The sequence below is a fragment of the Larus michahellis genome, chromosome 19 (assembly GCF_964199755.1).
Source record: "Larus michahellis chromosome 19, bLarMic1.1, whole genome shotgun sequence".
Lineage (NCBI taxonomy): Eukaryota > Metazoa > Chordata > Aves > Charadriiformes > Laridae > Larus > Larus michahellis.
The window spans coordinates 1,969,145-1,994,779 of record NC_133914.1 but is presented as its reverse complement, the minus strand read 5'-3'; the positions used below and the strand labels follow the sequence as shown (position 1 = coordinate 1,994,779).

Sequence of the window (25,635 nt, the reverse complement as noted above, 5' to 3'; positions counted from 1 at the left end):
GAAGCTGTGAAGCTTTTGTGTAGTTAAAATTGCTGTTAAAAGTAGGTGCTACATCAGCAAGTCTTCATTCATAGTTTTCTATGAACAGCCACCTTACAAATGAGTGCAAATCTTAAAGGTCCATTTTACATTTCAAGTCTCAAGGTTAAAAAAAATTGTTACAGAGCAACAAGCTGTTTCTGTAAATGCCCACAACTATCTCTTTTCAAATGGTTAAAAATGGCACGTGCTATGCCACAGCTACTAAAAGACATTTCAGAATTCTAGACCCAACTAAAACACTAAAATAAAAACTAGAAACCAAAATACCTTTGCCCCTCGCTGCAGAGCAGCAGCCAGGTGCTTTCTGTTGTAATGCTGGTGAACAAACTGATTTGCAGAGAGAACCTTGACCTTACCCCCGACCTTATTCTCAGCGAGGGGCTTTCTAACGCAAGGTGAGCGGGTGCAGCCCCCCTGAGAGCATTTCGCTTCCCATGAGCACAAGCCAGAGTTCTGAGGGTGAGATGGAGAGGTGCTGAATTTGTGTCACGATGCAGGCACTTGTGTATAGGAATGTAGGCTTCTCATGTTGACACTTAGTGTTGATGCATTCCCTGCTCTCTTAAAGCCTTCCTCTGAGTTCCCTACCCTACTGACCACGACTAGTTCCGGGTCTCCTCCCCGTCACCTTGCGGATATACAGCAGTGGAGGTTGACACAAGGTGCAAAGGAGAATATGAACCAAATACTGTAGTCTTGAGGAAAAACAGGACTGTGCTAAACGTAGGATCTTCACAAAACGTGACATCAGTGGGCTCAGCACTTAAGTTTGCATAGCATATTGATGTCTTCATTTTTCACAAACACGTTGCCCAAAAAGAAAACGGGTAGAGTGAATTCCCGGTGGCAGGACAGATCAACGGGCCAACATGACCAGTGTGGTTTTCATGAAGGCAAGGCAAGTTTAAACGTCAGAAAGTACAAAACAAAAAAAGGTGTGCTTCTATCCACGCGTCCTGGCAAGGGGCAGCGCTCGTGGTGATCTGCCTCGGAAACACATTCACGTTTGGCAGTGAAATGATAACAGAGCTCTTCCCTTTAAGAGCTTGGTAAGAGCGTGCGCGTCATTTTCTCTCCTGAAGGAAGCACCGTGCACACTTGTATTTAAAAAAACCCAAATAAACTGCCCATACGATATTGGTAATGAGTTGCTACTACTGCCCCGCTGTGCATAACGGTCATTCTGTGCAGCAAAATGAGCCTGAAAAGCAGTCCCTATGTTACTGTTGGGAAAAAGGCTTTTTTCCTGTTAAAAACACAAATCAGTTGGAGTTTCCTCCATGACAATAATAAGGATTTCATCAATCTGACTAAGGAACAAATCTGGTGTGCTTTCAGAATAAAAAAAAAAAACAAAACAACCCCGTGCATGAGATCGGTGATACCATGACACAAAGAGCAGCAAAACCTAGCAGCAGAGAGGGGGGGCAGTTTGGAGGTGCCGGAGTTGGGGTACGTGGTACTTCAGAAAGCAGCCGACCCGGGCAGACGCGTGCCGAACGCACGCGGGAGACGGGCGCTGAGCAGTACCTGGCGCTGCACGGACTGCGGTCGGTAACGCTCATCGGACAGGAAACATTAGAAATCTCTGGCGTGAGCGCACAGCCTCGGGAAGTGTGGTGATGTAAACTCTGAGCGTGTTAATGACTCATGTATTTTGGCAACAGACTCAGTATCGTATAAAAATAATGCTTAGTAAAAAAATCCCGGTGTCCATCACAAAAATTCAGGAAAAAAAAAAAAAAAGAAAAAATTGATAGCAATTTCTGTCCTCATGGGATGAAGACGCCCCCATTTGTCAGAAACAGTTTTAAATAACAAGTAGTACATTGGAAACAAAAATGGGTCAGCAGCCATTAAACGTGTCCTGTATGAAAGTGCACATCTTTCAATGGAGTTTAACCACCATGAGGTCGTGATCTAACACAAACTGCAACTTAGGACCATAGAAATTAACTCCTTCCGATGGAAATATGGACCACCATCAAGACAAGATTACTATTTTCCTTACAAGATTAAAAACATTGAAATTTTGCAGCATCATAGTAAGGCACTCACCCATGGAAAAGTCTGTGACTGTTGCTTCAAATGGCAGCAGCTAACTAGCTTTTAACACAAGGAAGACAGTTTTCAGTTCTGAGCTAAGTGCTAGGGTGCCTTACATTATATGGGGGGGAATTATTCGGGGGCGGGGAACTGTTAGTGTTAGAATTCTCCTATAAACTAGTTGTTTTTCCCCTTAACCCATTAAAGCATCTCATATTCTAAAATATTAGTTTTATAAATCTAGTCTTCTGTTTTAAGGCTCTAAAAATCCCCTCCCCCCAACCCCCACAAAAAATACCTACCAGCGCCTGGTGGGCAACGGAGGACCAAATCCGCCATTTCACAGTCAGGAGTCTATAGTATTGCATCTTAAAAATGAAAACCTGCTTCCGCCTCCTGGGAGTTTTATCCCTTCCTTGAATGCCTTCATGTGTTTGGTCAGGTCAAAATTTTGCAAAGCCAGAAAAATTAAAAAAATAATCATCAGTCTCTTCCAATCCTACAAAGGTGTTGGATCTTTCTGTCCCGTGGTGCTGGTCTCCTGCCTCGAATCGACGCTGCCTGCCCTGCAGTGATTTCTCATTGGAAAAAAAACAAGGTGTCCCAATGCTTCCTTTTTTGTATGGCTCCTACAAATCTGAAAGCTTTCTTGAGTGAGGTAACAAAAGTTAGGCTTTCAAGCAAAGTACATGGTACGTAAAGTGTCCTGATGAACCTGCACAGCCTTCGCCAAGGCCTGGGGGTCTCTGCCGTTGCTCTGTCCAGATATATGGCTGCCCTCGCCACTGAAAATCAAGGAAACCACTGCATAATTACTTCATATTTTCCCCCCAGGAACACTAAGAAACTCCCTTGGAGATGAGGGTCTGTGAGCGCTGTCAGCACAGGGAGACGTCTCACCGCAGCACACAGGGATGCCATGCGTGCTGGTGACTGTGCCTGGCACTGCAGAGATCCTGACATGCTCAAACACCCCAGGGATGCTCCTCCAGGCCCGGGATGAGCTCAGGATGGGATTTACCCCTCCTTTGCCCCCGGTTCGCCCTAGGCTGGGACCTAACGGGATGCAGCCACGTGCGGGTCTCCCCCCCAGAAAGGGTCTGCTGCAGCGCTGCTCTGACACAGGCGCTTTCAAACACCAAGGCAGTGTGCTGGTGCCCCTGCCCATCCCTGGGATCTGCCCTCCCGGGGCCGCGGGCAGAGCCCCCTCACCTGTCGTGCTCCTTGTCCACGAGATGGTACCGCGCTCGGAACGCCACCAGTCGGGCGTAGTATGCCGGGGCCGGGATGGAGACCGAGCGGGTGCAGCGCACGTAGGTATGGCACAGCTGGTAGGTGAGGATCTGCAGCTCATCCGCGGTGAACCGGTTGTCATCCCAGAGCACGTAGTAATGGGATGGCCGGCTCGTACCCTGGGAAGGCGAGGGGGCAGCGTAAGAGGTGCTGCCGGCATCCAGAGACAGGCAGCTGCCTTGCATCCTCGTCACTCCCTACCCGATCAAACCGACCCGGCAGACAGCCAGGGCAGGAGAGGTGCCTGTGCTTCCCTAATTTGAGAACCCCACACATGCACAGGCGCCATGAGGCAGGAAAGCCCTTAGCACCGAGGTGCAAACCAGCATTAGCGTAGCTGCCCCGTGCCCAGGCACTGCCCGTGCTTCTGCACTGCCGCCCCCGGCTCCTGACACCACACAGCCCACAGCATCACGTCTCCCACTGGCTCCCCACCGAACTGGGCCAGCTCCCTGCCGTCCTTGCAGGAGGAGAGGAAGCCAAAAAGCCTCCCTTGTGGAAGCAGCTGTAGATTAAATGGAGTGCAATTTTTTCAGTATGGTTTCTGACTAATCTTGGCTGCCTGAAGAAAGGCAGCTGCAAAGCAAGTCGCCTGCTCCAGGGCCGGCTGGCCGCAGCTCTCCCGCCCACAGCCAGACAACAGGTCCCTGCTGACGAGCAGGCACCATAGCGAGCCTGGCACGCACAGACACCAGCTGACAAGCTGCTGAATGGGCCGCTCCGAAGGCAGAAAACCTCAGAGGAGAGATCCTTGGCTCCAGGAGAGAAACCAAGTGTATGTGCCACCATCACGCAGCAGCAGTGCCATCCCGGCACCCGCTCGCCAAACCACCACAACGGCAGCTTGGACCAAACTGCCCACATCTCCGGTGCCGGTGGGAGGCTGTGACAGGGTCAGATGCACAAGGGCGCAACCTGCAACAACAGCTGAAGAAAACCAGCAGCAGCACAACAGCCAGCTACGCAGCGCGGTACCTGAATGCCTGCATGACTGCACAGGTAGAAGTCGAACTCAAAGGGGTGGGTGATATTTGTATCCACTGTTGTTCCTGCTGGGATGTTCCCGCTCTTCCCGATCTACAGAGAATAGAAAGAGAGAACCAAGCACTGCAGAGCGTGGTTATTTCCAGCTGGCCAGAGCACCATCTGTAACACACCTGCCTGGCAGCAGGGCCATGGCGCAGGGTGCCCATCTCAGCCTCTCAGTTTGAGAGCACCGTGCAGAGCTGCTCCCCAAAGTGCCCGTTAAGGGGGGGACAGGAGCATCTCATCCCGCTCTGCTCCCTGCCCCGACAGGCTTGCTGACATTTTCTGCTAGCATCAACACCAGCCATGACATGGAGATAGAGCAAAGGGAAGGAAAGCAGAAAGGATGAAGGCTGGGCACTGGCCCATCCTACTGCAGAAATGAGGATTAAGTGAGCAAAACTCCAGGGGTCTCTACAGAGTGTATGCTAGAGTCTCTGCCACAAGGTACTGGGGCTTTTGCACCCTGATCAAAAAACTGTCCTCAGTTCCCAAGATTAAATCTTCCTGCTCGAGTAGAGCCAGAGTCTGGTTAAACTAGATCTAACCACTAGATTTAGATCAAATCTAGGAAAAGCTACAGCAGTCTTACTGCACAGCACACACGAACAAGCTGTGAGCAAGGGGTTATTCATCCTGTCACGTCAGCGGCTACAGCTATCACCAAAACAACAGATGTTTTCAAGCTGACAGAGGCTATTTCAAGAGAGTCATCAGGATCATCAGCACCCAGTAACTCATAATAACAGCAAACAGCTGTCTGGATTTCTAGAAGCAACCTAATCCACATGGATGCGGGAGTCAACTGAGCAGCATGTTTCATTCAAGAAAGGGCTCTCTGCCTGCCAGCGGTGAGCCTTCCCCTCGGCAAAGTCAAGGCTGGTTCTTCCTAAAGGCTGGAATCAACCTTCCTAAAGAGATGAATCAGCCGCCTCCGGCCACCCCAGCACCCCACAACACTCACCCTCTCGTTCTTGTCTGCACAGAAGAGACGGGTGTGATGCCTTTTCTGGACGACGATGTAGGTGATGCCAGGCTGGTAATCCTTTTCCAGTTTAATGCAGGCGTCTCGGATTGCGAGGAGCTCATAGTGAAGGATCTGGAGAGACAAGTGCATGCAGACTGAGGGGACACACCAGCACCCAGCCGTCCCCATGCACCCTTAGAGAATCCCACAGGAGCCGGTGGAGCCCCACTGTCCCACGGGCATCCGCAGGGTCCTCACCTGTGGGAGCTGCCCCTCGGGAACGCCATCGCGGTAGAAGATGATCCTGGTGGGTTTGAAACGGGTGGATTTGTAGAACTGGATGAGGAGCTCCCTCACCATGTAGGACAAGTCCTCGATGATTTCCTGGCGAGGACGCTGGACACGCACCGTGGCACAGTACCGGCTGGGGTGGGCGTCCATGCTGCCCACAACCTGCAGTGACACAGACAGGCCAGGCCCGCATGTTAAAACGGGAAGGACGGAGGGAACATGGGACATTCCCAGCCTCCGCCTGCTTCCAACACCCACAGCTGGCTGTGGGCAGAGCACCCGAGCTCACAGGTCAGGAGATAGGACAGCAAACACTGTACAGGCAACTAGTGCCCAAAAAGGACATCCCTGGTTGTGGTCACGTTCCCGTTTCACACTCTGCCATGCCCTTTGCGGTATTTATGGGAATTTCCATGGAGACAACTGAGCTGGTGCCACTGATTGACGTGGCTGTGGAGGCTGTTGCCGCTCTGCCCCAGCTTCAACCCTCCTGCCCGAAAGCGGAGGGGAGAGGGGGAAGTGGGGCTGCCCTTTCTGCCTGCCTAAGCCCTTCTCCCTCCACCCCTCACTCCAGAGGTTTTTGGCTTCCATGAAGGACTGTGTGACCCCAAACTCTGCTCTGCTGTTTCACCAGGGCAACAACACCCCCAGGATACAAAACCCCAGCTGCAGTTGCAATACTGCTGCTGTCACAGCTGCTGCGGAGCTCTACGTCACAGCAACACCGGGGAGCTCTGCTGTCGGCCGCTCCTTACCCCTCCGACTGTGGCACAACTGCCCTGCCCGCCCCAGGCTGCCCAGAGACCCTCTGCCCAGAAGGTAACCGAACCAGTCCAAGGCTTGCACAGAGCATCTGCTGGCACCACCTCCCTGCCCTCGCTCAGCCCCAGACGGCCGTGGTTGGCGCTGCCGCCTCCTGAGGACATGGCAGGGTTGAGTCACGGGGCGGCAGCCATGAAGCAGGGAGTTCCCATCGCAGCCGGGTGCTCTGGAGGGGAGACCTCAAAGACGTCAGGGCAGAGAGGCCGAGAGCAGCCGGGCTTGGCCGTGATGCAGGGCTCGGGGTGCAGTGTGAGTCATGGACGTCAAAGGAGGTGCTGGCCCATGCTGGGAGACAAATGCCTGGCTGCTTCACTGCACCACATGGTCCACATCCCCTCGGGCGGAGGGAAAGCACCGCAGACCCCAACATCCTCAGCAGCATTGAGCCTGTCACCCCTGCACTCAGTGACAGTTTCACTTTTGCTTCTCAGAGGTCTAGAGTCTGGGCTGCACCAGCGGAACCGATGTGTTCAACAGAAATGTTTCCTTTGGCCTCAGCCACAGACCCCCTTCTACTGTCTGATTAACAACACACCACGGACAAGATCAAGGCCATCTGAAGACTCTACCCTTCTCCTCCCCTGCAGCTTCAAAAAAGCTTTCATAAAAATTAAGAAAAAAACCTCACAGTGGTCCTGCACAGAAAAAACACAAAGATGTTTTCAGAGGGGAAGTGCTGCTGCCAGGAAACACACTGTTCTGTCCCACCCACACCTACAGCAAACAGCCAAAAGCATTTCCCAACCCCTTCTAATTAAGAAAAAAACACTCCTCCAAAGACACATTCGCATGCCAAGGAAAACCTGAGCTATGAGTCCTGGAAAGTTAAGAACTTAATAGGAAAATGCTGATGTGCTTAATTAAAACAGATGCTACGAGAACCTGACACTTTCATTCGCTTCCACGAGCACAAGGCAACGTCTCAGAGCCCCACGAAGGGCCTGAGCTGCCACTCGGCATGCGAGAGGCACTTCATTTGATGGGTGCTCATTATTCATTTGGGGTGAAGGGAAATCCTCCTCCCCAGAAGGCTCTGGAGCAGCCCTGTCACCCCAGTTCTCCCTACCTCTCCCACCTGGGGAAGGTCTCTCCCAGCGCTGCCCTGCAGGACCAGGATTGCCTGGGGATGACTCCCGTGAGGCCAGCGGCCGCCCCAAGCTCCCCGCACACCCTGTCCGACAGCGCTCGCAGTGTCGGGCACATCACGAGCCCCATCTGCTGGCAGCTGACAGCTCTCCCAGCAGCTCCCCAAAACCACAGCTCCTCTGCGGAGAGGCAGGACGGGATCGGGGACCCACCGCCCTGGGAGTGGACTGAAACACCCAAAAGGGCATGGGGCCACCCTGAGAAGTGTCACTATAGGGACAGTAGTGGCACAGCCCCTTTATAGACACACAAGTGCCGTTCCAGCTCTTCCCTGCAGGGCTCTTGGGCACAGAGCCTGGCCCCAGACAGGGAACTTACAGCTGTTATGGAGGGTTTCTTCCCATCTCCTGCTGGCGGGTGAGTGACATCGGCCCCGAGGAAGATCACTGGCTGCTGAAAGACGGCAGAGCTGGTGGGAGAAGAGAAAGACGCAGTCAGCATTCCGGAGCCATCTCAGGGCGATGCACAGCCCAATGGAGGTGAGCAGGTCTCACAGAGGACATCTCTCAACCTCCGGGCTCTGGCCTGGGCACATCAACAGCTCATTACAAGGTGAGACAGGCTGCAAATCTACGTTTCAAAGTGCCAGGGACTTGGGAAACGAGCCCCAAAGCTGCGAGAGGCAGTGGCTGTACGAACCGCTGGTGAGGCACAAGGATGTTGTTGATCCCGCCAAGCTTGACGTTGATCTTGAGGCAGAGGTTGGAAAGGGTCTGTGGGGAGGTTTTCACCACGTTCTTGACCTGGACACACTGCGTGGCCATTCCCAGGAGGGTGTCCCCAACACGCTTCACCTCGGCTGCGGGCAGAGGAAGCAGATGAACACACAGGCAATCACCAACGCACCGCTTTCAGCAGTGCCCTTGGAAATGGGGGAAGAAAGCACCACACGAGGAGCAGAGCCAGCCCTGCCGAGCCAGAGCAAAGCCCCTCTCCTCTCCCCGCTCGCCCCTGCCCCAGACGCACCATACACCGGTGTTTTCCCTGGCAGGATGACAATGATGAGCTGAAGCCCCGAATAGGTGTTCTTGAGGTGTCGAAACATGGGCTCCACACTGTCTGCACCCTGGGCGTATTTACAGAAACAGGGCTGGCCTTGGATTGGCATCCCTGCGTCTTTGGAGATCTTGCGCAGCTGGTCCGTAAAGTTCCTGTGCCCAGGAGGAGAAGCATCAGCCCTGAGCCCTTCGCACTGCAGCTCCGCCATGCACCCTGGCCACCCAGTGAGAAGGGACTCACGGCTGGAGTGCTGTGGCACAGGACAGAGATGGGGACATCACATCACCACATCTGTGGTGGGAAATGCAAGACCAACACATGTTTGAGCTGAACCGTCCCCTCTTGGTACCCTCTTACCCAGGTACTGACTCTTCCTGAAGAGCGATGGAGCTGTGAGCTGTTCTCCATTAGGAAGCTGGAGAAGTGGGGAGCAGACCTGCTGCTGGGGACAGTTGATTTCCAGGTGATTTGCAAAGCTGACACAAGCCTTCACTCACCAAACCAGACAAAGTGCTCAGCCACACTCTGGATTTTTGGGTTGCCAAGCATAAATTTGATGCAGGGAGAGCCAGAGGGAGCACAAGGCTCCCAGCTCTGCCCCAAGGAGTCACGGCAGGAGTGTGGTGTCACTCCCACCTCCACCCAGTCACTGCAGACATAGAGACTTTGAGCTGCTCCAAACCACCCCAAACATTAACCGTGCCAAACACCCAGAAGAGGCACACAAAATGCTTGCCTCGATGCATCCACTCTCACTCAGAAGAAATCGGAATCCTCAGCAGAACCCAAAACCAAGGTGACCATTTCACTAAATCAAATACATCGTCCCTGCTCTGTGTCACTTCGCTATCGAAGCAGAGAATCTCTAAGCTACCAAAGCTTTTCAGAAAGACTTCTCTAATAAAAACCCGTGGCGAGTTAGGATGCTTTCTACATTGATTACATTATGTCAGATAGGGCATTAGGGAAACCTTAACTAAATATCCCTCACAACCCCATCTCTCTGAGGAGATTCAGCTGAGAAAAGTTCAATACAGCTTTAGGGCTGGCAGTATCAGGTCACGACACTGCAGCTACCTGGTGCAAAGAGCAGATCGAGGAGAGCCAGACTGTCAGCTCCCACGTGTTGGAGTGCGACGTGCTCACTCCAACCTGGCGGGCTTTGTGATGGCTCAGGAACCGCCTGCAGCCAGGGTAAACAGTCAGGCACTCTGGATAAACTAACAGAAACAAGACTCAACACCCAGCCCGAACCCGGATGAAATTTGTGCCACAAGCAATTCAGATCCAGTGGTAATGATGAAGGACGTGTAGCCCCAGGCTGGCAGCAGCAGGGTGGCCGCACCACGAGCTTCCCCACGTCATCCCACCCACGGGAGCTGCCCCTTTCCTTACTTCAGCACCTCCTCTCGACACTGCTTCTGCGGGGCAAAGCAAGCAATCGCCCAGACTTTGATCTCAATGCCGTTGTAGAACTGCTTCCCTCGCATGTCCCACACGCCTTGGTTGGGAGTTGCAATGGCCCGGTTCTGCAAGGCAAACAGAGTGTCAGAGCGCTGCTGCATCCTGCCTGGCCCCGTGCCGGCAGGCCCTGGGGAGTGCCCACACGTTGCCGTGCTTGTGCCCCCCATCACAAAGCCGTACGCCCTCACTGGAGCCAGCTCCCTGCACTGCCAGGGGCTGCTGCGGCGCATGGTAACGGGCAATTCACAACCTTGGCTCCTCAAAGGTGACAGACAATTCACCCAAGCTGCTTTACCCTGAGCATCTCTCTCCCCTTCAGCTCACTTTTTTGTCACCAAATGACTCTTGGCTACACTTTCAGTACAGTCATATTGCAAAAAAACCCAAAAAACCCAAACCCAAGGTGCTCTGATAGAAAATTCCAGTTCTAACCTACAAACAAGGTGCTACCTTCAGGTTCAGAAGGTTCATAAACAGTGGGTTTTGGTGTGAAAGCATCTCTCTGCACAACGCAGCCCAACACCCTGCTTACCCTGCCTCCGTACTGCAGAATGGGTGCCGGCAGGACCCTCCCCGTCACCTCCGTCATGTCATCTTTCACCTTGATCCCAAACTCCTGAATGTACGGATCCAGATTGTAGCTGGCATTCTTCATCTGCAGAGGGAAGGAAGGGCCATGGGAGGGAGTGAGACTGACTGCTGCATCCCACACGGCTTCAGCTGGCCAGGAAACGTAAAGTCATGCTCTCTACAGAGCTGAAGTCCTCTCCGTAAGGTTTAACACAAAGGGCCAAACCCTGCCCTTCAAACTGACCCACAGGAGACCTGATTTTTGAACGCAGTGACCAACACGACCAAAGTAGAGCCTGATCCCGAGATTTAAGGCTTCAGTGGAAGGTTCAGACCGGCAAGAAACTGTTATCAAGACTCCCAGAAGGAATATCAAATGTCCACAGCTTTGAAAGCCTAGAGACATTGGTTTAGGTAACAGCAGCACCATTAACGAGCTCTGGCCAGGCCGCTGGCAGAGCTGGGTTCCCCTGGCTCGCCCCAGGCTGACCTGCAGACAGAGTGCCCGTACTGCTGCCCCACAACGCACAGTCCCCACGTACACTCGGAGCCGGGGTAATTTCTCTGATTTGTTCTCCTGTTTTTAGTTCCAGCTCCCTTTGGGTCAGGTTCCATCAGCGAGAGGACCTGAATTTGCTGCACACGAGTTTCCACAGTCACTTTGAGCGGGGCTCCTGTCTGCAAGTGTCCATTACACACACGCAGGCATCTCTGACCGGGGACTCAGTGATAAGAGGAGAATAAAACCAAGCCATGAACCCCAGCAGCATCTTCTGAGCAGGTCGCAGCTCTCCAGTGCAGAGCAGCTGAGGAGCGGGCCCACAACAAGGTTCATCACAGACACAATGCCGTAACCTGCCATCAGAGCTGCAGCCCCTAACAGCGTCCCTCCCATCCCTGCCAGGGACTCGTGCCACATACCAGGCGACTAATTTCCTCCTGCCTGTCTGGGGCAGACCTGGCTGTTGCTTTTATCATGGTTGACGTTTGATTGTCTGTGAGCTTCTTGATGCACCGCTGGCCTGCCACGATGTTGCACACCTGCAAGGCATGGGAGAAACAGCAGCCACGCATTAGGGACAGGGGAGACACGAGAGAGCATGGCTGAGCTGCCCCGCGGGTACAGCACTCGGGCCCGGCAGCCAGCCCCAAACCGGAGGTGCCAAGCCTGCAGCTGCAGGAAAATGGCATTTTACAGCACGGTCTCCTCCCTCACTTACTAGAAGTGCCTCTTGCCAGGTCAACACTGAGGCAACTAGTGCCCACAACACATTAGCTGCAGAACATTACCGTGCATCTGCCAGCAAAGGCCACTTGCCTTTGCTTTGCATGGTGCCCAAAAGCCGGGGTGCCCAGCAGCGCACAGCTAACACTCACCTCCAAGGGCAGGTACGTGTGCTTCTGCTCCTGGCCAACCTGGAGACAGGGTAGGTGGGGGTATTTCAGCTGCAGGTTGTATTTCTGCTTAAAGTACTGAGCCACTGTGCACTCCACTGTCTGACCGCTCTCCAGCTGCAGGGGAAACCTGGCAGAGGCAGGACACGAAGGATGCACCTACTCAAAACAGACACTTCCAGACCTCAAGCACTACTTACTCTGGCTGGGAAGAGAGGGAACTGGCAGGCTCCCACTCCAAGCTACCATAAAGGAAAATAAAAAGCACAACAGTAGTATTTTCAGAAATTGAGTAAGGAATACTCTGATCCCAGTGTGGGACTGATGTCCCTAAATAAAGCTCTCCCTCACTAATCCAGCTAATCAGGGCAAATGTTTATTGCAGGACATGCCACGCATGCCCCTGTCAGGTACATAAATACAGCACCCTGGCACTCAAGAGGACTTCTGAGCTCGGTGCTCTCCCTGGGAGCCGAGCTCCAGGCGACGGTTAACCGGCCTCTCCCCAGTATGGCGCAGCAGCTCCGGGGTGGGCAGAGCACGGGGGCGCGGGGCAGGAGGGTGCATATCCCTTCAAAATCACAAGGGGCAAAAAATAAAATCAAACTTCCCGGTGGCAGGGCTGAGGGGTGCCATACTGTCCATAGCCGGAGCGCACGATACCCAGCCTCACCCAGCACCAGCTGCTCCCAGCTCCATAAAGAGCTCTGTTAAAATGAAGAATTGACCCGATATTCTTTATGGAGCCAAAATTAGATGGGAGAGACAGCCCGCATGCCCTGGCGAGGCATCACACTCCTCCTGTGCTCAGCAGGCCCCAGGGCTGGGACACAAGGGTACTGGAGCATGGGGGAGGTGAAGTGGGGTGTACATGGCAACGGGCTCATAAACCCCAATGAGATACACCTGGAGACGGGGTCATGCAACAAGGAAGCATGGCTGTGGCAAGGGAGGTGCAACCCCTTTGCCAGGGGCTCTGAAATCTGACAGCACCAGCCTGAGCGAGACTGATGGTTTGCTATCGGGCAAGAACTGAGGAGAGATCTTCTGCCAGCACTCGGGTTTGCACAGCATGAGCCAAAATTTCTTGTTGTGTTTTCCCTTTTTTCTTTTTTTTTTTTCCACTGTTGGCAGAATTTCCAGAAACATTGCAGAAACCTGGGGGGGCAAACAGCCTGAAAAACATCCCTCCCTCCCCTCCAGCTCCATCGCTGCCCGCACAGGGAGGTCTGGAGGGTCCGCCTGCTCTCCCCCCAGCCTCTGCCTCAAACCCCGTTTTGCTTCCCAACCTTTGCGGGGGCAAACCCCAGTGATGAACTCTGGAAACACCCATGGGCTGCAGCACCCGACAGCTCGGTGCTGCTGTCCCCATCTGCGGGGGGCTGCAGGGAGTAGAGCAGCCCCCCACAAGGCAGGGAATCATTTTATTCCCTGACAAAGCTTCTGCTTTAGCTGTGTCTATTTTAAGAAAGAAGAAAACCAAACTCAGAGGTAAAAACTAGGACAATTCCTGGCATGTTAGCTCCCGCCCGCTGCAGCGCGCCGCCTGCCAGACAAAGCATCCTCTGCACTCCCACCCTCCCCTGCATCCCGCTTGCCTTCACCGCGCATGACACGGAGCTGTGCGAGCTGCTGTGCCCAGCACCACTGCGGAGCACCGAATACATCTCCTTTTGCCATCACAGGCTGGAGTTTCCTGTCCAGCTCTCCCTAACGACACCAGCAGCTGTTAAAAAGGAGAACAGCTCAGATTTTTCCAACAAGGGCATCTTCCCACCCGCCTTACGTCTGGTGGCTGGCTGGACGCCTGGTAACGTTACACACACGGTATTTCCTCTTCATCTGCCCGCAATGGGTAACCTCGACTTTCAGACCTGATGCAAGACAGGGAGACACAGCAGAGTCACTAGTAAAGGTGGGAGCGATTCCCCTTCACCCAACTTCCCCAGGACACCACCACCACCTTCCTTAAATAATTAACCATTTGCAGAGCAGATGTGCTTGCAGATGCCCTGTGAAGTGCACGAGGGAGGCAACAGTGCCCCAGGAGACATTTTAAACATGCAGCCCCTGCTCCCCCCACCTTGCTGCAGGGCCTGGGTGGGAGACAAGCCGTGGCTGGTGTCTGGGGCAGCCCCAGCGCTCCCCGGGGGCTCTACCTTTGATCTCCTTGGTGAAACGCACTCTCTGCGAGTCCGTCAGGGGCTTTGGCTGCTCGTCGATGTTCCGGATGTCCAGCACCTCACACATGAACTCAATTACGGGCTGGGCTTTGTAGAAGGCAGTGGCCGACACTGCAGGACAGATACCACGATGCGTTTCTGCTCTCTTCCAGCAGACAGACCCGGCCTAAGGGCTGGCCGGATCCAGCCCACGCACCCAGCCCCACCACTGCAATTCCCCAGTGTGAAAAGTACATCACCATCAATGTTGAGCATCATCTTCCACATGGCAGGCCTGACTGACTGGTGGAAACCGAACCAGACCTCCCTGCCGCCTCCCAGGGGGTGGTAGTAGCCTTCGGGGGGCGAAAAGAAGGAGCGGCCGACAGGAGTGTACCTGTGAACCAGGGCAAACCGCATCAATCAGCACACGCCAGCTCCATGGCAGCAACCATGAAGCACCCCTAGGCCCTCCAAACCACCACCCGCCCCACTGGCTGCATCACCCCGTTTATTTTTATTGCAGGAGCATTCACAGCAATCACACTGAGCAGTGTAACAGGCACAGCTGCCTCCTCCCAAAGACCTCTGAGGCCAGTCCCAGCCACAACAGCCTGCAAGAGGCAGCCAGTCCCCTTCCTGGCAAGCTTGGTGCTCATGGCATGGCCCCTGCCAGGCTGCCCCTGGCACAGGTACCTCATGGAAGCCAGGTGCCTCATGGCAACATCCAGCGCCTGGACGGACTCCAGAGGGACAGGGATCTGCCCGCTGACCAGGGCCTCGTGCAGCATGCGCCAGCTCACGATGGCCATCCATTTGATGGAGACCTTAAATATCCTGTCCTTGCCTTCCCCTGGGATCGTCACCTCGAAGTCAACCTGGGTGCAGAAGGGAGGGAAACAATCACGGCATCCTCACAGGACAAGGAGAGGAGGTCGTTTTCAGTTGGTCCTTCCCAGGCACAAGGCACATGGTGCTCGCCTGGCACGGGGCTCGCTTCCCCCTCCTACCCGCTCGTTTCCAATGGGTAAGGCCGTGACAGTGTAAATATTCTTCTTCCCATCATAGACTGGCTTTCGGTCACCGAAGATCTGCGGTTTGAAGTGCTGTACCATGTACTCCACAACTTCCCTACACAGGCGAGCAGGACAAGAAAGGGGCAGGGGGAGAGAAGGGTGAGGTTTGTTTTGCCAATTTCTTTACAGCCTGACACCTACTGTGACCTGCCCGGCCCCGAGCCTCCCTACCCCGGGCACTTCTGAGCTGCAGGGCACCACAGAGCACAGCCATGTCCCCCCAAGGAAGGAGGGTCCCAGGACAAGCATCCACATGCCTTGCCCCGCAGCTCAGTACATCAGCTTCGGCAGAATGAGTTTACATGCATGCAGGAATGTGCACCCGCCGGAGCTGGCTGCAAACCCACCGCGGAAGCCAGGAGGGCGAGAGGCAGCAACTCGCTGCCCACGGCCACCACCGGGAGCATCCACAGCATCTGCTCACCAGCCTTTGGGGTGCAGAGCTACCCAGGCTGCCAGAGCACAAGGGGACGCGCAGCGAGTAGGATGCCAAAAAGGAAAACACAGAAAAGTACGCGATGGCCCGAGGTCTGGGGCTTGCTATTTTTAAATACAGGATTGTTGCCAAAATAGCACAGCTGCTTTGAAGAAGCAGGGGACTGTGCTGAGGTTCAGGACCTCCGAGGCTGTCCTGGGCAGGAACCAGCGCTGCTGTACAAACACGGCTGGTGAGGTCCAGCCACCCGCAGGCGCTGGGCAGCACTGTGACCCCTGCCACAATGTCACCCTGATGGCTTCCACCAGTGAAGATGGAGAACAGGCACTTCTGGAGCCTCCACAAGGAAACTGGAAGTGGGTAACGACTGGCAAAACCTCTAATACTTGCCTTACCTGTTGACTCTGCGTGGACATTTGTCAGGCTTGATATCCACTTCATAATGATACACATCAATCTTGGGAATGTCCACTTCAAAGTAGTTGGCCAAGAGCTTGATGGGCTTCCCAACGGTTCCTATCCCGGGCCGACGCGGCGCTTGAAATACCTGCTGCAAGGGTGGCAGGTATGCGCCTGCAGCTGTGGGGAGAGAAAATGGGTCAGGAGGGTTGGGAGAAATCCCGTGCCCAGACAGACACACAATGCAGAGTCACAGCACTCTCCATCACTGCATCCCGATCCAGGAGGTCTCCCAGTCAAGCTCCTGGCAGGAGGAGGTGGTGGCAGAATTCAGACCAGCACAGCTGGGAGTAGCTTCCCTGGGCACCATCCAGTGAGCGCTGGCACCAGCCAAGCCGTCAAAGGGCAGTGCCAAGCCCTCCGCTCTGCTCTGACCAGCTGTGCAGGTGTCAAACTATCCACCAGCAGATAAATCATCTCTGCTCTGCCTTAGGGAAGGTAACTCATCTGGGGCCACGCGTGGCAGCAGTACAGACCTTCAGAAGACAAGGGACTCCCCACCACCTGCCCCAGCCACAGGCACACCCACATTCTGGCATACACAGCAATACCCGTAACTACATTTCCCGACCAGATGTAGGGACAGAAGGCCACATCTGGTTCTCCTGGCACCAAAGGACAGGTTGTACCTAATATACACGTTAAAAGAGCTTTGAAAGTGCCCACTATGCAAACAACCAGAACAGCAGCTAGAAACTCTCCAGCCCTTGGTTTAAAAAGCACATAGAGCCTCGTATCTGTGCCGAGAGCTCACCACAGGCCTGCAGCAGCAGAAGCAACCTTCGCCTGTGGGAGAGATCGGCTCACTGAACTAGTGGAGATGCGCTTAGACCAAGGCTGGCCCTCCCAGGGCTGCGGTGTTTTTCTACTGCCCATCCCTTCCCCGGCTCCTGTGGAAGGAATCCCTCTGGCAGCACCTCTGGGGCATCCCCAGCATCCCATCCCACAGGACAGCCTTTGCCAACCAAGAAGCGCAGAGCAGGCCAAGCATGGCTGCGACAGTGACTTCAAAGCCGATCCACACTGGGCTCCGGCATGCAGAGCTTTGTTGTAAGGGCAGCTCCAAAAATAGCCCAGGTCTGACAGCTCCCCAGCGCCAAGCCGGAGGTGGCGTGGGACTTGCTGGGTCGCAGGGTGAGGAGAAATGGGATGCTACTGCAAACCCCAAAGAAGAGAGCAGAGCGGTCTCACCCAATTCCATGCTTCACACTTGCCAGTTGTGGCTGATGGATACACTCTACCCCCTCCTCCACCCATTTTCCTCCAAATACATCGCTCTTCAGCTTGTCGAACACCTGGGGTCAGTTTTAGCGGGGAAGGGGTCCGCAGGCCCCCTTGGTGCCAGGGCTGGGGTGGTCCTGCCACAGACTGCTCAGCCAGGACATCCCGGCAGCCTTTGTCCCACGGCCAGGCCAGCCCCTGTCCTGCTGATTTACAAGCCAGCGTCAGCACAATGGGGAGGTTTTGCCCAGCAGGAGGGACTGCATCTGCTCCAGGGAGAGAAACACAGTCCTGTCAAGATGCCCAGGACTTCTGCCGGAGGCAAAGCAAAGGGCTGGGGAACTGCCAGCGGCCCCACTGCCTCCCTCCCCACCCGCTCATGTGGCACAGGCTGCGGAATCTGCCACCTCCCATGGCAGAGCAGAACCAGCTCCACTGGCACCGAGCTGCCTGTGCCCCTCCAAGGGGATGCAATTCCCTGGATACTCCGTCACCAGGGACCTGCAGACACATGTGTTTTCCCCTCCATCCTCCACCAAACTCGCTGCCCGAGGGAGGATGCCACAAGGAACAGGAAACACATTATCGCATCTGCACTACCCGATTATTTAACTGCTAGATTTTGCAGGATAACAGCGCACTTTGGTTTTATACTGGTGATTAAAGACGGCGTTTCAAACTCCACGTTGCAGGATAACCCAAGTCCCAGTAACTGACCTTTCCTTTTAACCTTAACCCCTCCTCAACGTAATTCTCAACTGCTGTTCAACAAAAAAACCCATGCTGTTCAGCATCGATGAGGAAGACCAACTCCAGAGAAACTGCTGATAAAACCAGAAAAAATTAACAACTTGATGAAAACCTCCTATGGATTATGGGAGGTAGCTGAAAATATTAAAAAAATCCCCACTTAAAGCAGGGTGGCCCCAAACCCGCAGAGGGAAGTACCAGTTTTTCCACAAAGCCCATTACACAGACTTACTAATGAAATTCTGGAGATGGAAGGAAGGGTACCAATGCACGGCCACGGGACTGAACTATGTTTCTAAACTGAAGGCACCCTTGGACTCAAAGGTATCTTAAAATGTTGCCAAAGAAACATTCAACACCGCTGCTCTCCGAGGCAAGATCTGCCCCTGTTGCACTGTTCCCACTTTGCCCATCTCCACCTACCCCAGTTTGCATCTTCTCTCTGTTTCTCCAACCCTGCAAGGTCTCGGACAGCTGGGTCGGGTGCGGGGGGCGCAGCATGGGGACATTAGGAGCGCTCCATCTGGGTGGCCAACTGTCCAAGTCAGCCCCCAAACAGCGTCCCAGCTCCAATTTTGGCTCCTGAACACATGGTGCTGTTAGCACCCCTTGCTCCCATCCACGTTCTTTTTAAATCCAAATTTCAATCCCAGGCTAAAAATCAGAAGCAGAAAACCAGAAGAACAGCAACTTCAGCTTCAAATTTGCTTTTTATTTTGCACCCCATCTCTGCAAGACTTTTCCTGCCGACAGGCCACCATGCTGCAGGACACCAGGGGGATGGGATGACCCTTGCGAGCATCCGGGGGCTGAACCGCAGCATTGACTTCTGCAAAGCCGACCTCTGTTCTTGCTTCTGCCCTGCGGCAGGAGCCTGGGAGCTCCAAAATCTGCCAGAAGCCTGAGCCTGGGCCTAACTGAGCCCCAGCACCTCCTCGGATGAGGCAATGTCGGACTGGGAGCAGTCCAACGAGCAGGACAGGGATCTTGGAGGCCGACGCGGGGCTTGGACCCCACAGGCACTCGCAGCTGCTCCGGGACAGGGCGGCTGCCAGCACCCCTGAGACAAACGGCTGCATCGCGCTCCAGGGGCAACTAATTTTAAGAAACTGATTTTCAGATGAGCTACTTGCAGTGTAATTCATGTCTCCACATGACGAACATTTCTTGGCAATCGCCAGCTCCCTGTCTGCAAGCTGATGCATTTTTAAATCATGGTTCACAATCAAACAGGTATTTGCCAGCGCTGCTGAAGCCTCTGGTCCCTGCTCTGCCTTTTGAGCAAGACACTATGCAGCCCACTTATAAGACCTGCTGGGGGTCAGCAGCTCTTCGTTGCCTTCCCTGCGACCATGTCAATGCCAGCACCCGCAGTTTCTCCTCTTCTGGATCTTCTCACCCCTGAGACAATACCAGCAGCCATGCGTGAGCAGGACAACATCTCCACGTGCCCACGGTGTCCCTGCAGCTGCAGGGCAGCAGCCATGGCTCAGCAGCTGCCTGGTGGCACCTCAGTGCCAGAGAGGAGCTGAAGCAGGTTTGGGGCTGGCAGGAGCCGCACTGCAGAGGGGCGACGGAATGCTCCCGCAACCCCAGCCAGCCTGAAAAGAACACTTTGCTGTACACAAACCCTCTCGCCGGAGGATCACCAGATGCTTTATGAACGTAAAGCCTTGCAATTAGGATCATGAATCACAGGTGAAGGAGTCAGCCTCCAGGAACACCAAAGTTGGCTCAGGAGTTTGACACAAGCCATGAGATATTGCAAATGCAAGATAATATAAATGGGCAGCCTGGCTGGAGGGAGCAGCACTACGATGGCAGGGAGATGCTCTGCAAAGACCAGGGCAGGACACAAGACCAGCATTGAGGATGGGAAAGTTCACCCCTGGGCTGACTCAGAGGGTATAATTTTGGCAACCACAGACACACGGTCCTCGAACACGACAAGCCGGAGCAGCCACCCCAGCAGCCCAGCCCCAGGATTGCTGCAGGGGTCGCGCAGTCTGTCTGGAGCTCAACAGCAAAGCAGGGAGTGATAACAATTTTTCCTTTCTAAATTACTTTGAGATCCAAAAATTTTTAAAAAGCTATTATCCCCCACTGCCTGCGCACAGTGCAGCAGTCCCTACCCAGGACATAGCTATTTATAAGGACAGTGATGTGGTGGCAGCCAGCACAGGGAGGGGGACCAGAGGTGACTTTCAGTGCCCAACAGGAGCTGCGGCATCCGGCATCTCCGACATGTGAGACAGGCTCTCACCTGGCTTCGGCTGCTTCAGCCCAGGTGGGAGAGACCCCAAAGCCCTTTGGTGAACACGTAGGCTGGGCTCACACCTTTCCGTGCCACGTCCCTGCCCCGGGGTGCTCAGAGTCCCCCCATGATTTGCCTCAGTGCAAATTCCCCCAAAAGCCGCCCTCTGCCTGGCTCGGAGGATGCTGTGCTGGGGAACCCTGGGCAGCGCAACGTAGCATCCCCAGGCACCTTGTGCCTGCAGCCCCCGGCTGCTGCTCGGAGCAGCAGAAAAGGGACCAGCAGCAAAATGTGCCGGTTCCCCTTCAGTAGAAGAAGCCTCTTTAAAAAGCGACCCAAACCTCTGGGAGCCAGGGGGCTTCTGCATACCTCGACTCTCCATGGCAAGCTGCACAGGCTCCCACTTTGTCATGTAAATTGCGGGCGCCCGGGCCGGGGGCTGGAGTGTTGTTCCTGCAGCACAATGCGGCCAGTGAGCGGGATGAAATCCGCCTGCCATTATAAATTCAGCGGCCTGGGAGAAATCACAGACTTTCACACACAAAAGCCGTGCCGTGGGGACGCGCCGGTGGCGGGAGCATTGCTGCCGCTGCCAGCCTTTTGCCGGGTGTGCGCGAAGCACCAGCGGGCAGAGACGGCGGCAAGGGCAGCACGACCAAGGTGAAAGTCCGTTTGGGGTAATTAGTGCTGGAATACGCTTTGTTTCCATTATTTATTGTAACAGCTGGGGAACATGACCCGCTGCCCAACAGCTGCCTGCACCCGGGCAAAGCCGCCGGTGGGACGGCATGAAATTACCATGTCATTTAAATCCTCTCCAGCGCCGCATTCAGCCGAGGGGCCGCAGGAACGGGGACGAGACAAAAGGCAGTTTTATTGTGGCGGCGGCGGGTCCGACGGCCCCCTCCCCACACACCCGGCGCCGCCAAAACACAGTGGGAATCGTAGAGGAGCAAGCGGGGCTGCGGCACGCAATGCTGCCAGACACACGGCATGGTCCATCCTCACCCTGAGCCACCTCCCACCCTAAACCAGCCCCAGAAGACCCCCAGATAAGTGAACCCTTGCATCGTGCGGCAGCACCAGCTGGAAAGGCAACTGCTAGCGTGGCGAGCAAAATTGGCTTTCCCAGTCTCCAGGCTCAACATCTTCAAAACCACCAGCTCTAAGCACTGACCGATGCCGACCCACAAAGCCCAGACTTCAAAAAGCACCATCTCATCTCTGCCAGCCCAGACGTCGCACCCGCCACCTGCTCTTTCCCTGAGTCGCCGTGAGCACAACTGGGTTCAGGCGGCCACAGGCGCTTTTTGGTTTGGCATGAAACTGAGTTTAAGCAGATCACACCCACATGGGGCAGAGGGCTCTGGCTGCAGCCGTCAATGCACAGCATTAAATGTGCTCTCTGCACCAGAGCCTGTCTTCCGAGGGAAAGTCTGAGCTGCCCAAACGCTGCTCCTGCCTCGCGTTGTGGTGGCTGCGTCCAAGAAACGCGCCACAACAGGCTCTAATCTGTTTTACTAGGCTATTTACTTCTGAAAGCAGTTTAGTTCTTTGTATCCTTGACACCGAGCGCCAAGCACTGCAAAGGGCACCATTGTGCCCTGCCAAACATCAGCTTTCCGCTCAGAAATCACAGGTGACAAACTTGAAAGTGTCAAGTTAAAAATTGCCCTGCCACAGCCGAGGCCGGTGCCCCCGCACTCAGACATGCGCAGTCCTGCAGTCCCGGCTGAGCCAGAGACCGAACCTGCGGATGGTACAATGGAGCACAACAAATGGTGGCAAGAGCATCGCCGCACCCGTTCACAGGGACTGCAAACCAGCTGCTTTGACTCCAAGGAGAGCAGTGCGGCGACGCCAGCCCCATGGACAGGGCTCGACCCACGGTGGCATGAGCCAGCCCACAAGAGTCTTGCTGAGCCAGCCCTGGCTGCCCAGCGGCTCCGCGTCCCCCTTCTCGGTCCCTCTGATGGGGTGTGAGAAGCGACCAAGCACCATGAGAACACCAAATGCACCAGGCGGCTCATCCGGACTGTGTGACCCCGCACCACGAGCCCGGGGTCCCCGATAATGGCACCTGGAGCTGGCAAAGGCTGCCACCCCTCCTGCCAGCCCCGCGGGGTCTTGTGCCACTCCTGCAGACCATCCAGGCAGCAGACAGGGACGCGCAAAGCAGGGAGCAGCAGACAAAGGCAGCCCCAGCGCCGGAGGGGACAGGACAAAGGCAATGCCGACTCCTCTCTGTGTCCCACTGCAGCCCCGCACCACGGGCAGCCCTGCAGAGCCACCGGCGGGGGGCTCCCAGTGAGGAGGTTAAAACCCGCACGCAGCTCCGCCACATATCACCCTGCCGAAAGGGCAGCACTTTTCTGCCTGATTTGGCTTCTTTTTAACGTCTGCCATCTTAGTAACTCGTCCCTGTTTTGTTCTTCCCTGCGTTTAGAGAGAGGCTGCACAAAGTGTTTAGAGATAAATCATCCGTGCCGTATCTCCAGGCAAGGTGCTTCTCTCGGCTTTGTTTCTTGATATAATCCCGTCCCAGAAACAGGCACGTACGATTTCATGTTTCCTGAAGATAAAGAGATCCAACAGACGGAATAGCTTTGGGGTTTTTGCAGGGTTTAGCACAGGAAGACAACGGTTAAGATTAACAGCTTTTAGGAAGTTTGTGAGGGATAAAGAAAACTAAAAGTTGGCGGGAAACTGACTTTTAGTTTCTAAAATCAGCATGTGTGTGCCCCCAAGCAGTGCCTGCAGGTCAGAAGATGTCCCAGGCTCCCCTGCCGCCTTTCCAGGCATCTTCACATTGGGCACATCCAGGCACACGCCGGGTTTCTGCTTTATTACCTTGGCAGGTCGCAGCGTGGCAGCGTCAGAGCTTGTACATGAGGCTCAGCCCTGTACCTGGGGTCTGTCAGTGGGCAAAGGGATGCTATGGCAGCGCAGGATCCCCAGCAGCTCTTGCGACACGGGCTAAAAGTCTCCCTTGCATGCAGGGTGATGCAGGTGGGAGCAGACGCCCCCCAGCCAGATTTGGGGAGGAAAATGGAAACTCACAAGAGCTCAGCATCAGAGCCCCACTTCCAGCACAACCCCCACGGCCCTGGGGACCCCCATGCCATCAGCGGGACCGAAACCCAAACCCACGCCCCCCGAGCATGGCCACATCCCATCTGACAGGTTGTTTTAAAGCACCTTAACAGAATTATTTAAGGCTGGCGGTAGGAGGGTGCCAGCAGTGTTATCTGCGTCGCCTTGAGGCGCCGGCAAAGCCGGCGATACCCTCACGCAGCCACCAAATCACAGCTTCCAGAGGCCAATAAATCAGCCCCAAACACAAAGCGCCGACAGCCAGAAGGTAACACAGACACGAAGAGATCTCCATGCCACGCTTAAAATTAAATACCGTAAGGAAGGACCAAAGTTTGATTGCAGATGTGCAGCCGTTTGATGTCAAAATCTCACCGCACCACCGCATTACAGCTGGCAGCAAACTTCCCAGCACGAGACCCGTGAAAGGCCAGTGGTCCCCACTGCTCCCCCCCTCCTTCTGCCTTATTTTAGGCACCAAAATTGTGCAAATTAGAGGAACACCAGACTGCGATGCTCACGAGCGAGCATCTGCCGATGTGGGCAAATGAATTTTGGGGAACAGTTCTCCAAACCCTCGCGGAGCATCCCAGCACAAGGGGTCTGGGATGGAAAGCACCGTCAGGTGTGTGTGGAGGCAGGGCTGGGGGGACCCGGGGACACGAGGGTGACTCTGGAGATCAGCCCCCGCGGCCCCTCACCCTGCGCAGCCCCGGCTCCGCGCATGCCCCCGGTGCGGGGAGAGGAACCGCTTCGTGCTGTCACGACGCGCAGCATCGCCGGCCCCACTCCCCGAAACACCGCACCGGGGGGATGCGGAGCCAGGGGGATATGGGGAGCCGGGGGGGACACGAGTGGGGAGGGACAGGGAGCTGGAGGGACTGTGCCGGTCGCCGGTGCGAAGCAGGCCCTTCGCGCAAAGCCGGCACCGCGCTTTGGGGGGCTCCCCGGCTCCGCACCCCGACCCTGTCCCGCACCGGCCACTCCACTGCCCCCCGCCGCCCCATCGCCCCCCTTCCCAGGGCCCCCCGGGGTTGACCGGGCCCGCCGTCCCCTCGCTGCGCGCCCCCGCTGCCCCTTGGCCCCTCCGGGCGGGCCGCAGGCCCAGCCCGCCGCGTTCCCCGCATCGCCCCATCACACAGACCGCCCCCCCCGCCCGCTCTGCCCCTCGCCCCCCACCGCACCCCCCCCAACCCCGAGACCCACCGCAGGGCCCCCCGCTTCCCACGGCACAGCCCACCCACTGCACATCCCGCACCCCCCGCTGCGGGCTCCCCCCATCGCCCTGCACCCCCCGTCCCCCCCCACCTCACCGCTCCCCGTACAGACCGCCCCAGCGGGCCCCCGTTGTGCACACCTCCCCCCACCGCACGCTCATCGCCCGCTGCAGCCTCCCCCGTTACACGCTCCTCACCCCACGGTGCGCCCCGGGCCGCCCCCCCCGCCGCCGCCGCCGCTACCTGCTCCCGAGGGTCCTGCTTCCATCCCATCCACGCGGGCGCCGCTCCGAGCCGGGGGCGGCGGGCGGGGGCCGGGGCCGGGCAGGGCCGGGCAGGGCCGGGGCCGAGGCTGCTCCGCCGCCCGCCGCAGCCGTCTCTGGCCGCGCCTCAGCGCGCACGCGCCGCCGCCGCCGCCCGGCCCCGCCACCAACAAAGGCGGCGCCCGACGGGCCCGACGCCATCTTGGGCCCGAGCGAGGCGGCGCGAGCGGGAGGGGGCTGGCGGCGGAGCGTGAGGGGCTCCGGGCAGCACCGGGCGTGGGGAGACGCGGGGGTGGCCGCGCTCAGGCTTGTCCTCCACTCCACAGCCAGAGACGTTTTTTATGTTTAGGTTTTTTTCCCCTTTTTCGACCCATTTTGTGGTGCCAGGCCCAGGAGGAAGCGGCGGGGGAACCACTTCTGGCGTTGGCGCTTTTGCTTTATTCCTCAGGTGCTCAGGGCCTCGCGGGTCAGGACCCCCCTGTGGTCCCGCTCCAACGAAACTGGGCAGAACACCCCATTTTCCACCATATTTGTTCGACTGACGAGTGAAAATACTGACCCGGTGGTGTGACTTTGGCAATGAAGTCAGAAACCTCAGAAGCATTGCTTCAAGAGAACGCCAGGTGGGAGCAGGTTTGTAATC

General features: G+C 55.8%; 1 protein-coding gene across 2 annotated transcripts; it reads right to left on the bottom strand.

Moving 5' to 3' along the window:
* Nucleotides 1-1,839: 1,839 nt before the first annotated feature.
* AGO1 (argonaute RISC component 1) lies at nt 1,840-25,105 on the bottom strand. Of its 2 annotated transcripts, none has more exons than XM_074562740.1 (19): nt 24,973-25,105; nt 16,131-16,314; nt 15,234-15,354; nt 14,920-15,101; nt 14,484-14,620; nt 14,221-14,355; nt 13,848-13,935; nt 12,044-12,191; nt 11,588-11,707; nt 10,629-10,751; nt 10,028-10,161; nt 8,600-8,784; nt 8,273-8,432; nt 7,952-8,042; nt 5,633-5,827; nt 5,372-5,506; nt 4,357-4,458; nt 3,301-3,500; nt 1,840-2,873 (listed from the first exon to the last, which is right to left on the bottom strand). In XM_074562740.1, exons 1-19 carry the CDS (start codon nt 24,995-24,997, stop codon nt 2,765-2,767), a joined length of 2,574 nt encoding a protein of 857 aa, XP_074418841.1. In that variant the 5' UTR covers nt 24,998-25,105; the 3' UTR covers nt 1,840-2,764. The 2 variants fall into 2 exon arrangements, with proteins under 2 accessions (XP_074418841.1, XP_074418842.1); XM_074562741.1 differs by having other exon boundaries at nt 2,351-2,512.
* Between the last annotated feature and the right edge of the window lie 530 nt (nt 25,106-25,635).